Source organism: Athene noctua, chromosome 11 (genome assembly GCF_965140245.1).
Source record: "Athene noctua chromosome 11, bAthNoc1.hap1.1, whole genome shotgun sequence".
NCBI classification, from domain to species: Eukaryota; Metazoa; Chordata; class Aves; order Strigiformes; family Strigidae; genus Athene; species Athene noctua.
In genome coordinates, this window is record NC_134047.1 from 7,646,746 (window position 1) to 7,660,348 (window position 13,603).

General features: G+C 44.6%; 1 protein-coding gene across 5 annotated transcripts in view; it reads left to right on the plus strand.

The window, feature by feature from the left end:
• Positions 1 to 13,603, plus strand: part of GRIA3 (glutamate ionotropic receptor AMPA type subunit 3) — a 157,149-nt gene that overhangs the window by 133,020 nt on the left and 10,526 nt on the right. For 4 of the 5 annotated variants that reach the window (XR_012634384.1, XM_074915504.1, XM_074915506.1 and 1 more), the window contains 2 exons: positions 595 to 842; positions 1,402 to 1,516. Coding sequence is in view for 4 of the 5 variants with exons in the window: in XM_074915504.1 (XP_074771605.1) it covers positions 595 to 842; positions 1,402 to 1,516 (363 nt within the window). In the remaining variant the exon portion in view is untranslated. The remainder of the gene's footprint in view (positions 1 to 594; positions 843 to 1,401; positions 1,517 to 13,603) is intronic. The other variant, XM_074915505.1, reaches the window with a different exon arrangement.

Here is a 13,603-nt window from a genome sequence, read left to right on the forward strand (position 1 = left end):
CATCCCTCATATGAGCATCACTATTAGAAGCCACTAGAGCTGCCCTGGTCTCCTGTATCATAGACCTGCCACGGCTGCTGTGAAAAGCAGACTCCTGCCTTGCTGGGAACTTGTAATAAGCAAATGTCGGTGTTTCCTAGCTGCATGTTAGCACAAAAACCAATGCTGAGGATTTGTGCGAATAGGAGAGGCTGCTTTTGCATCTGTTGGCCATGATGGATGAGCTAGGATTTAACATCCTCCCTCTGGTTCAGCAGCAGAGCAACATGCAGGCGGCTAAGCCCATCGCAGCGCAGGAACAGAGGCGCCGGAACAGGCATGCACCATTTCTCATTCTGAGTGCCAGGCTGCCAATTACATGGCAATTAGTAGAATAAATGTCTGAGATATGTTTCCCCCTCCCCAACTATTTTATGGATTGGTCATTGTTCAGGGGGCAATATGTCTCTCTCCAAGCTACCTTGACTTTTTTATTTGTTAGCCTTAATCAGTTAAAGGGTGTTAATTATACCTCTAAGCCGACTAAGCCCAAGGAGCTCAGTCTTGTGCCCTTGCCAACATGGCTCTTCATTTCCCTCCTTTCATCTCTCCCAGAGGTCAAAAATAGCCGTCTATGAGAAAATGTGGTCGTACATGAAGTCAGCTGAGCCCTCGGTGTTCACCAAAACGACGGCAGACGGGGTGGCGAGGGTGCGGAAGTCCAAGGGGAAGTTTGCCTTCCTGCTGGAGTCAACGATGAACGAGTACATCGAGCAGCGCAAGCCCTGCGACACCATGAAAGTTGGAGGCAACCTGGATTCCAAGGGCTATGGTGTAGCAACACCCAAAGGCTCAGCATTAAGGTGGGTGGAATAATATAACAATATCCATGTTGTTATAGTATTCCACCTACCCTGATGTATTGTGTTGTCATTTTCTTTCTTGTGGATTTTGAGGTAACTTTAAAGTTTAAAATCTTCAATATTCCATGGAGTTAAATAAGACGGTAAATTATGGTTTCGTTTATTTAATGCATCCATTTTTTTAGTGTTCTCTTCGTGTTGTCCTTTCTGATTGTTTGTTGCTGTTTTAATTTTACAGTTCAATGGCTTTTTCAATTTAAATGGTAAAAGCCGAGTTAACCTGCCATATGTGACGAATGTTAACTGCATGATGTGGTGTTCTTGTTACTTTTTTTCTCAAAGACGATTTCCCCATCCCGCACACTTCAGTTTTGAGCAAATGTTATCCTCCATGCCACCTTCCAATATTTAACCCTGTATTTGCTGTACAGACATTTTGATAGCTCCACGTTCTGTGAAATTTTAGCCAATTTGTCCTCTTGTGCTCCTTTTTTTATACGTTACGATTTCCTAAGCATTTGTGCATTTTTTCTTACAAGTTATGTTTTATCGTTTCAAGAAATGCTGTTAACCTGGCAGTATTAAAACTGAATGAGCAAGGCCTCTTGGACAAATTGAAAAACAAATGGTGGTACGACAAAGGAGAGTGCGGCAGCGGGGGAGGTGACTCCAAGGTCAGCCTCAATGTCACCACAATCGGGTACCTTAGCAAAGAGTAATCGGCAAGGCTGTTATTTTACTTCTCAAGAAAAAAAAAAAAAAAAGCTGATTAATACCATTTGAATAATTGTGGTGGGGAAAAAAAAAAGCCATTTGCTTGCCCAGTAGCTCTTTCAAAGAAGTGGTCTTATTTAATATCATCAGCAGGCTTGGTCAAGCTTGGAAACCTTATTTAACTAACAGATAGAAAGTCCAGTATTGGTGGGACCTACGCAGAGCAAATCAGTACTTGTAACTGTACAAGAAACCAGTGATCACATTTGGCTGCCGTACTAACCCCTAACCCCTGAGGGCAAGGCTCCGATCCTTCTCCACGATTTAGCTGTGGTCTAGAGTGGTTTTTGAGAGGCTTCTTTCTCCAGGATCAGCTGTGCCAGCACATACCTGGAGGCAAGAGGGGCTCCCTTCTCCTTTGTTCTTTTGGGGAGGGGTGAAGCAAACCAGTACCAGCAAATGCTGCTTTGCTGTCTGGAACTGGTGCCACCAGAGCCCCTGGGAGGAAGTCTGGTCTCAGGAGAAGAGCTGCTTCGGTGGGTCTGTAGCTCAGGGAGAGAAAGGGTGGCTGCTCATCTAATTGCACCATGGGCTCAAGAGATGAGTCAAGCAACAATCATAGCGAAGACGTAATGTTAAGCAGAAGTGGTAGTCACCCATTAATGCTAGAGCTTGCAATAGGTGAAGCTGAAACTAGAGGTAGGCTGCTTACAACAGCAAAGTGTATTGATGCACTGAACTGGAAATGAATCTTAAGAAGTTTTGCCTAGAATATTCAAATGTCACTTATTGTATGCCACTGACCAGTCTCTGCACACATCTGTGCAGGAGCACTGCGTCTGTTTGCTGTGCTTTTGAAACAGATGTGGATTAAAATCCTAGCTCCAGTGACAGCAGTGGCAAAACTGTCACTGCCTTCTGCTGAGCTGAGGCTTCCCCCAGACTTTCAAGCAGCCTGTACAGCAGCACCTCTCAAAGCTGCTTTAATGAGCTTCTGTATTGCAAAAGTTGACTACTGTGCCTTCATGTTGCCAACCTTACCCTGTAAAACTGGCAGATTCTGAAGTCTTTAACCTGGTGAGGGGAAGCTGTAGCTAGAGTAGACTGGGTACTATTGGTCACCCCAAGTACAGGAATTACCAAGAAAATTAATTTAAAATACATTGTTATGCTGAAAAGTACTGAGATAAATTTTCATAGTGACAGTCTCCTACAGCTAGTAAAACCAGTTCCTTAAGGAACAATAACTCCTTATAAAAATGCTTCAGCTTTGGTCCAAAATCAATAATAACAGTATTTTCAGTAAACTGCAGTTTCGGACAATTACTGCAAATTACTGCTGCATTCTGTTAATAAGAGTTGCTTACACTTGGCTACGTAGAAAATTACTCGGCTGCTCATCTCAGATGTTAGCAAAAGCCACTGTGTAATAATAAAGGAAGGAAACGCTCTGGAATTCATGTTTGTTCAATAACTGGAGGTCTGCAGTGCTCAACAGCAGCCTGGAAATGAGCATGAGCTTTTTTATGCTTTTTAGCTCTGTTGCTCATCCTTCACACAACATTTTTATATAATGTTACACTTGCCAGTATATTAAATGTTTAATATTCTCCTGGGATTCAGCACTGCATCGTCTAATGCTGCCTCCATGAAAGAAAATTCTTTGTACAAACCAGCTTCAATGAACTTCATTGCTTCAAGTTCATTGAATTAAACCCAGCCAAGTAATGCTTACAGCCCTAAGGAAACTAAAAAGGATTTTTTAAATGGCCATAATTAGGGCAGAGCCATCCTTCTCTTTTTGCTTGTGCTGAAAGACCTTTTACAAAGAGTGATGCCATCCATTAGCAAGCCCTTGGCCCTGGTCAGTGAGTGTCAGGTGTCTGTGATGCCACGGAGAGGCATCCGGTGAAGAGGGAAGGGGAGCAAACATGATGATGCGTGTTTTGCTGCTTTAATCCATAAATCGCAAAACGCTGTCTTTCTGCAGTTTGTCATAACACGCTGTGATGAAGGACAGCTTGTGTGTTTGAGCTCCAGACGTTGATTCTTGGGAACACGGCTCAATTGGCAGAAGTCCCTAGGGAGGAGAACGTGGGTCAGAGAAGACCTCCTGCAGAAGACTAAGCTAGGGAAGGCAGGGAAGGGGTTAGCGTTCCTAGAGATGTTGTAAATCGAAGGGCTTTTTTGTTATGAAGTCATTTTGCTTTTGAGGTAGCGTTTTGTAGGCACTGAATGCTGCAGGCTGTGATGCCACAGCCTTGCAGCAGACGAGCAGATGCCTTCCTGGCAATGCACACCCCCGTCATCGGCCACTAACGCCGAGTTCAGGCTGTGCCCCAGCCCCGTGGGAGCCCGCTGCTGCCCCCCAGGTGCTACAGCCCTGACAGTTCCGCTGGCCTCTCTCTCCTCCTCTCCATCCTCCCACCAGAAGCCTGAGTTTCCCTCATCATCTCATTCCATCTCTCTGATTGTTTATATGAACACGGCTTCATTTATAGAGCATTTCAGAGGAGTTGCTTCAAAACTGTTCTTTTTTTTCCTTTTTCCTTTAAAGGAGGTGGTAGCTGGGGGGGAATCGGAGAGGACAGGGTGGTGGAGGTGCCTCAGGTGGAGATGCAGACCTCACACCCCATCACAGAAGGCGGCACAGGGACCGTTACTCACTCGGGGCAGCTCTCTCTACCGGCTAAGCTGACAGACCACCTCTCTTAGCTTCACCAGTAGAGACCCAGGCTTGGGAAACTGCCGCCTCGAGTTTGTAATCAGCCGCTTCCTGCCTACTGCTAATGAGTTGTGTGTAGCTGTGAGGCCTTGCAGACTGATGGTGCCAGTTTCTTAAGCTGAATTCCTCTGTGCAATGTGATATTCTAGCTTGCGCTGAAAGCCAGAGGTAAGTATGCAGCCTGTTTGCCTGTGCCAGTGCCCATCATTGTACAGCAAAGAACCCAGTCACCCAGAAAATGCCCTCCCATCCTCGTCCTCCCTGCAGTTTAGCATGCGGTTCACCTGTGCTTGGTGATGAATGATTCTGAGTTGTGACTGCACCTCTTGTTATCGTATCTTCATCGCCATTGGAAAATTAAACAGTGACTTTAAATTTCACCAGGATTTTGGGTCTTGCAGCAGGAGGAATAAACGGTGTTCAGCTGACTTTCTGCAACTTTTAAATTCTATTCAATCTATTCAGTTACACAGACTGTAAGGTTAGTCTTGTGAGCATCCCATGCTCCTGGGGTCCACTTGTAATTTAAGACTCAAGAGATTGTGCTGTTTTAACAAGATTGTTTTAAAGGCCTCGGCTGACATATGTCTCATTTTCAGTGCTACCGGTATATGCCAGCGCTGGTGTGGAGCAGAGGGTGCCAGTCTGCCCTGCAGTATCGTGGCTGTCGGTACTGCCCTGGCGAAGGGAGTTACCCCATTTCGGTAGTGGTCCTTATTTACGAAGTCTGAAGGGGAACGTGCTTCATCCATACGTAATTTGTCTGTGATGCATGTCAGTACATGTGGGCTGACTTGGCTGGTGCAGACATCCTGGTACGTGCATCAAAATTTGTTCATTTAGCTCTCCTAAATGAGTGTGAATTTAGTTTCATCCATTGGATTCATGGCAAAATTATACCGTCTTCAAATTCTCTTATACATGTGAGCTGAGTTCTCAATCGTGAGAGAATGCAAAATAGCAGTTATAAAAAAAAACATATTCCAAGGAATATGTTACAGTGTATTACAAGTTTGGAAACTAATTATTTTGTTTATTATACAGTCCTATCATCTCAGAGCTGAGTGATGGCTGAATAGGAATTTAACAAGAAATAGACAAAAAGGGATGCAGACGGCGGTAGCAGGCTGAGCGACTTAAGTGAAACTAATTATTCAGTTGCATAGGAACAATTTTCTGCTAAAATGAATTTCTGTAGTTCTGCTGTTGATACATTTCTTGTATTCTTATACCTTCATGGTAACATTTAAGGACAACCAACACAGAAGGAGAATGTTTGAATGCAGCATCTCGCCAACTTCACATGCCAAGATTCCTTGCTAATTATTTGACTTAATTTCTTTAATATATTCTTTTTTAGGCTGATATCTCTTTTGGAGTACATCTGTGAAATGACATGCGATGTAATACTCCTTCAATTTTCAGTTGTTTCTTTTTAATCGTAGGATTACTTTTCTGGCATGCTAGTTGAGTTCTGCCCTCAGAGCCGTGCTCCATAAAGCATCACATTCCCAAACCCTTCTGAGCTGTGAGTGTGGCCATTAACAGATGGGATTTGTTCCCCCATTTCTCTGTGCTATTTTGCTTTGATACATTTTCAGCACAGCCGTTAGCATTTGCAGCATAATTTTTTTAAGTGGCATATTTTTAGAAGAAATCTGTTATGCGTTATTTTAGATGATACCTGACATCTAGAGAGCACCATTGCCAAACGTGTTGTGCTTTAAAGAGAACATTTGGGGAAATGGCTATCTTAAAAAGAAGCGGCACATTTTATTTGAGCAATTTGTTTGAAATTATGTTCATCAGCATGAATTTACTTGCCACTCATTCTATAGGCCTGGGTTATGAGCTGGAAAAAGATAAAATGGCTGGTCAGAGCCAGTGATAGTAGCACAGAGCTAATTCATGATCAGAGCTAGGAAAGTAATATGAGATCATTGCATTGTGCAAATTAGTGACAAAGCAAAATAATGCCTGAAAAGGAAGACATCAGAATATTTGTTTAATTGACAGCTATTACTTTATAGCATATTAGGAGATAATACTGTGTATGTTTTGTGCCAATAATGAAGTCTTAATGCTCTAGGAGTTCATCAGAGCATCTCGCTTAGAGCATTGCCAAGAAGGGCAGAGAGCCTGCTCTGGTTTGCAGATTGTTTGAGGGTATTTTCCTGGGAATGTAAGTAGGAGACTCTGAACCAGAATTTGGGATGAGCAGGTTGCCCAGGCTGGGAAGGAGCTGTTGGAGTCAGGGCTGGCATCTAAGAAATGAGAACCATTTTGTTTTGCCTGTATAACCTCCAGTGTTGTGGGCACTAGCTGTTCTGCCTTGACGAAGCTGAATCTGAGTGTGTGAGGAAACATGCTTGTGCAGTGTTAATGCAGTAGAGCTGGCCCTTGTGCAGTGACACTACATCTTGCCTTTACGGCTGCAAGAAATCTTGGAGAAAGACATGCGACTCATGCACTCATTTTGATAATACCTGTGGTGCTTAATAGTTAATTTCCATAAATTGCTTGCATGAGTCTTTCATTTATCCTGCATTGTAGGCATCAGTGTGGGAAAAGCCGAGGCAGAGCTCCTTGGGACTGAAAAAGGAAAACCAGCAGCTTGAAGTGGGGCTCCCAGCAGCAGGAGCAGGGCCCTCCCTTTGAACATCTCCCTCGGGGTCTGGGCTTGGCTGTTTCCTCTTTAATGGTAACTGCTGTCACTTAATGCACAAAGGGAAAAGTAAATGCCTTTCTTCTTCTTCTTCAAAGTAATTCTAATGTTTCAGCATTGAGCTTACGTGGACACAGGCACTTGGGCTGCTCTGGTGGATTTCTCTGTGCTCGCCAGCACTGTAAGCATGGGTCGGACACCTCTAGCTTTATACAAGCAACGTAGCTGTTCTTTGAATATCTTGTGTAGCCTTTGGACTAAGCAGCACCTACCTGCAGCCTGCTGAAGAGCCTGAGAGCAGGAGTCGCAGAAGAAGCCATCCCAGAAGGAAAATAAATCATAGAAGACGGGGGGAATAATGGATGTGTCTAGAGGCAAGAGAAAGAGAAGGTGAGGGGATAGCCTTCATGCAAGGTAAGTTGAGTCTCTTGCTCATATCCATCCAGGTTAGAAAGGATCCAGGCAATGACAGGAAAGATCCATGTTGTAGGTTTGAGCGTGACATTAAGCATCTGCCCTCCCTTATTATGCCTCCCTGTTTGGGTAGCTCTTCCTCGCACCCCCTCACCACATCTGTACCTCGAGTCTCAGACACCGCTGTAAATGAACTACAGTGACTTGATACGGCTTGCATTTCCTAATCCAATAGGCATGTGTTATTGCATTAGCACTTGGCATTTCTATTAAATTATGATCCTGTTAGTACAGAGTTTAATTTGTTTGAGCTACATTTACGAAACACACAAATACACTTTCCTAGAGACAGTTGCTGCTTCCAAACACAGGCTGCGAACTCTCTGTGAAGAGTGGAGAAACTTGCAGTCTCAGCTGGTAACACATCTGGCTCCGTGCAAGTGTATTTGGAATGTGTGTAGAAGTTACAGTGGTATCATGCATCTGTGTATGTCTTCCACGTTGCAGCAAATACAGGATCAGTTAAAACACCTAAATTCAAAATGCATACTTAGTTACTGCAAGGAGAAACCCCACAGATTCCACAAGGATATTCCACAAGGTTGCTCTAACCTGCCTCTAAAAAAAAGGCAAGAAACCCTGAAATGACCAAAAGAGCACTGTTTATGGAAAAATACAGTACTGAGGACTAGAATAAAGTTCTCTGATGGAGAATTATTGCAGCTATTAAATACTCATCTGTAACTAAAAAACCCTGTCCCCTGATAGGTTGTTTGCATAGAATTCAAATAGCCATTGCACACCCTGTGTTCAGCACCCTCTGCAGAGCCTCTCCTTTCCAGGCATTTGCCATCAGAGCAGAACTGAAAGCCGGTGTGCCTGTGCAGGGGTCACTAATGCCCTTCGAAGAGCAGGAATCCTCAGAGGTGACGCACTGTCAGTACAGCAGGAGAAGCCACTGCCTGTCTCCACCACCCAGAGCTGCTGGCTCTGTTGCTGGCAATACCGCAGCATCAACAAATTTTAAAAACTACTTTGTGTGCTATTTCATAGATAAGATTTTTGTCACCCCATGACACCACTGTGTACCAACAGGCACAAAAGAGGTGAAATGTGCAGTGACCTCCTGAAGGAGGGTCCCAGCCCAGATGTCGGTGATGGCCACAGACGAGCCCAGGGCCAGCACTGGCAGCCGGGGAGCTGAACTTCTGGGGTGCTGCTCACTGGCACCTGGGGCCTTGGCACCTCCAGCAATGGGAACTGCTTCTGACTCTGCTATTGAGGAAAATCAATGTCCTCCTGCTGGGGGATTTATCTCTCTGCCCTATGCCTCTGAGCACTATCCCAGCCATCAACACACAGTGTATTTCTTATGTGGCTGGGGGATATATGGGGCTTGAGGCGCTGAGTTTAATCTTCTAATTTTGAAAACTCTTTGTCTTTTCAAACTAGATGGCTTTTGCTTTTATCCCTTCCTATGCCCATCCATAAAGCATTTCAATCCCTCAAATATTAAATCTTGTAGATGTGCAACTGCTGATAACCCAGGGCAGGGAAAAAATGATGCAGGTCTGAAATGGTAGCAAAGAGCTACCAAGTGTTCATTTCTTAAAGAAGAAATGCCTGGTGCTTTCTCCATGAATATTAAATGTTTGGTGTGAAATACAGGAGATCAATTCTGAGACAGAAGGTAACAAATAGGAATAGTGAGTGTCCATATGTTTTTATTTCCATATTTTAAGGGCTCTGTTCACTCCTGCTTCAAGTACCAGGTAACTGTAGTCTTTAAACAAACATAGTGGGTTTTAATAATGAACCCATACCCATCCAAAATCTTCCCATCCCTCATGTGTGGGTGCGTAGTAAAACATGAAGTTGTGGTATGGAGACACTGCTAAACTGGTAAATTATGACAGGCAGATACATTTGATCTTGGAAAGAGCAGAGCACTTGGACAATGCATTCACCCGCAGGTTTTGTATCTAGTCAGAAGTTATTTCAGTAACAAGATCTGACAAAAAGTCCATTCAATAGTTACAGATCAGGCTGGGATTTATAGAGCTTGGGGGAATAAAGTGACTTATTTGATTTAGATGGGTCTTTAACCTCAAGCAATGTCCTCTAGAGAATAGTGCTGGATTTGGTATCTCTTCCTGGATTGTTTCTATCTTTACATTTTAATGATACCAAGATGGTTGTTAGTGAGATTTTTATGGTATCCTGTCAAATTAAGCAGAGTACCCGGGCTTGATTTCTGCATTTGTCAGCGCTTGGCACTGACGTGCGCCCACGCGGGCCGGCTCAGGGATGTGTGGCTTTGAGGGGTTTCTCTGCGTGGATGCGTGGGGCTGAAATCTCGCTGCAGAGCAATGGTGCAGTTGTTCAAGTTCATTCTCCCTGTCCCCTTCAGATATTTACCTCTCAGAGCATGATGGAGGTGACACTTCCCACATGACCGCAACAAGCTTCCCACTCTTCTTTCCCTGAAGTTAGTGGATACCAACAGGAACGATTAATTCAGTGCTTTCAGTCGTTTTACCCTAAAGGATTTTAGGAAGCATTTTGAATTTTAAAAATGCTTGTTTGTTTGTGCCTTAGTCCACTTGCCTTTCCTCTGACACTATGAGGTGGATTTTAGAAATCCAAGCATTTAATGTCTAAACTCTTTGACATTACAACGTTGTTAGTTGGGTTGTGCTGACATCAGCAATCCCAGGGATGCTCCAGCCAGCAAGGACAGATTTGGTCATGAGAAACAAGAGAAAAACAATTCCTGCTGCAGAGGTGAGAGCGCTCTAAATATGTCAGATTCCTAAATTAGAGGGATTAGGTAAAAATAATAGGCATTAACAATAAAACAAGTCAAAAACCACTTTGTAATGTACTAACCAAGATCTGGTACCTCCGTGGACTTTCACCTCCTTCACATCACTGGAATTTGGATGGGAGGGTGAAGAGGCCTTTGCAGGGATGCTGCTCTTGATCTGACTGCACAGCTCGGCAAGGGCCACACACCAACTCGGAGGGAGGACATCACGCTTCATTAATCTTGCAATCTTCAGAGAGCCGGAATTGCCAGAAACCTCCTGTGGCTTTTTTTTTGCTCTGATCCCACAAATCAGCAATAAACGTGGTCTAGCCAGATATTAGACCAGATTTACAGCTGTTCTGCGCCCGTGCGGTGTGACACAGCCGGAGCCCAGGGGTGTCTTTGGCACTGTGATTTTGCCTCCCCTGACATACCCAAATGGCCAGTGCCAGGGTACATTAAAATGCAAACAGCTTTGCTGTAAATACCGCATCCCTAGTGATGCGCGCCTGCATTTCCACAGCGCTTCTCCAACCAGTTATTTGGCATCTGATGTTGTACTGCTGGGAAATAATGAAAAAGAGCATGTTAGTGACCACGCAGGATCTCGTGTTGTGGCAGATGCAGTATTAAGTACATGGGGAAGTCGTGTCTCTGGCCTTTTAGCCAGACCTGTTAGCAATGGACAGGGCTTATGCTGGCCGTGTTTACCGTATGTTTGGAGCCAGCATCCATCTGCCTTGTGAGAAGGATCTGCATTGCCACTGGCTTTAAATTTGTTAGATTTATCACTGAGTGAACTCTGTCCCTGGGTGAGATGGCACACATCCCTCCCCGGTGCCATTGGGGACACAGATGTCCTGCCTGGGTAGCACTGCAGAAGCCACTGAGCCCTCCTACATGGGGCCTGCTCATAAGAGCAGTGGAGCTGCGTGGTTGGAGCTCTTGGCCAGCAGTTGACATCCTCCCGAGCCGGCCGGGTAGCCAGGCATCCCTCCCCAGGCTGGGACACTGATCAGCTCTTCTGCAGCCTGTTCTCTGCTATCCTGAGCCTCAGCCCTGGGCACGAGTGGAGAAAGGACATTTTCAAGATCAGAGAGGAGCTCTCACTGCTGATGTTATTCTGGTCTTCCTTCAAGCTCGTGGGTGATTTCTTCACCCTCTACCCCCAGAAAAGCTACGTTTGGACTCTCAAGATGCTGCAAGCAATAGTGCTGAGAAAATGCCACACTGTACCCTGTACACCAGATATTCTGCAGAACATCAGAAACCAGCTGATGACTGGGTGGAGGAACACCTGCAGTTTATAAAACTAGTGTGGTGAAAGGTGGCAGCCCCACTGCCTGGGAGATTTGGTGCAACCCATGCACAGCCCACCCCATCCTGCATAACTCCAAGGAAGCCCTTTAAGTAGTACTTTGAAGAGCCTTTACTTATAACACCTTTTCTCTGCCACTCCCTTTTCTGAAAGATTGTGTCAAAAAATTCTAAATTCATTCTGAGCAATTGTTCATCTGGTCTGAGGGAACAGTGTGCTATCTGCCATGTTCATTTGCTCTCCTTGGCAATGACAATTTTTAGGTATAACATTTATATTACATCCATTAGAGCATAGAATGGGATGTGAATTATCCAAAGCTGTTCCAATCACCACTTAAATCTTTATTGATTGCAAGTAATAAACATAGCTACAGTGTTGCTGAGACGTTATGCCACTCAAACACTGGTTACATGCAGCCAACAAAAGTCTAGAGATTATTGGGTGAGATTTTTGAGTCCCAAAGTGACTTTTGCTCCTAAAACTCACCTGTTGTGGTCACCAGCTCTTTCTCTGTGTCGCCTGCAACTTGTGAGGACCAACCCCAACACCCAAAGCCATTAGAATCCATACATCTCATCAGTTGTTCCTGGAAAATGGCCCTTCATTGGCAAGATTGGGATGCTCTTTCCATAAATTAACAGCACTTTTCCAAGAAGCTGCTCAGACCTCCACAGTCCAGATTTGTTCAGGGAAGGGCCCTGCTTGCAGCATCAGCACATAAACACAACGGCCAGTAACTGGAGTCAGATTGCCAAAAGAGCAGCCTGGCCAGGTTTTGCAGTTGTATGTGAGGCTTCAGCCTGCTGGGTCTCTTTCTTAAGCTGGTAGAAGTTAGAGTGATGGCACTAGGTAAACTGTCTCTTTGGGGATTACCCACTTTATATAGGTGCTGATGAAATCATGAAAATGAGCCTAAAAGGTCATTAATCAAATGAAAAACCTGTTATGATTTATAATTTGAGAGGGGCAGAAGTTGTATCCTCTCACATTTGGGACTGATAAAGAACTACTTCTTTGATGATTAATTTACTTTTCTTCTACTTCAAACTTGTTCTGGCCAGAAAGAAATATTACAATGCCACCAGTTTTCTCAGTGGAGATAAAAATACTGCAGCTAACCTGAAATAGGTGCTGTGGTGAGAGGAGGCAGGGCAAGAAATCCCTCAGAGTGAGGGTGCCTCAGAGAGAAATAAGAGAGCAGATGGCCTCTGCATCATGGTGTTCCCTCTTTTTCCATATTAATGGCATGGATGGAAAATAGGCAATAATGAAATAGAAATGTAATAGATGCTCTACAAAGAGCATATCGCAGCTCTCTCTTCTGAGGTATGATCTCATGCGTCGGCATGGTGAACGTACTCTGCCTGGAAGCAATGCTGTATTTTATGCAAGATCAACCTTCCTGACAAAGAAGTGCTGTAGCAATTCCTGGATTTGAAGGGTGAGGTGGCCAGGATTTTTAAACTGGACCCAAAGCTTTGGGGACCTCGTTCAGGGGTGACATTTTAATGAGTGAATGCATGTTGGTTTTGAAAAATCAGTTCACTCTGTCAGCATTGTCTTGTCACCTAAAGCCACCAGCAGCAAGGGGTACAGCAGGACTTTTGGGGCTGGCATTCTGAGCCAAGAGGGGCTGAAATGCAGCAGGGAGGAGGCCCCAGAGCCACACAGCAAGGGAAGAGGAGCTGGGTCCCTTTCAGATGGTGTCATGTTGCGTTCGGAAAAAGACTGGCACAGCTTGTTTTCTAGCAGTAACTGATGGCTGAAGAGGGGAAGGTAATGCTGCCAGCACCCGAGCGGGATCATCTGCCAAGGGAGCAGAGAAACCAAACTGCTGAAACACCAATAAAACCCACCTCTGTCCCAGGTGTAAAATCATGTTTGCAGAAGACTCCAATAAAGTGAAGCCTGTGAGAATAGATGGGCACTGATCTTCATAAAGTCATGCCTCTCTTAAATAAATTAACCATAGCAAATGGCTTAATTTGCCACTGGGGGCAATACTATTCAGTATGAGGCTCCTGGTACTGTTTCTCTAGACTCAAGTCTTCCCATCATTTGTAGATGTCAGCAAAAAAAAGTCTTAGGGGGGTTTGGTAAAGCTGCCCCATGG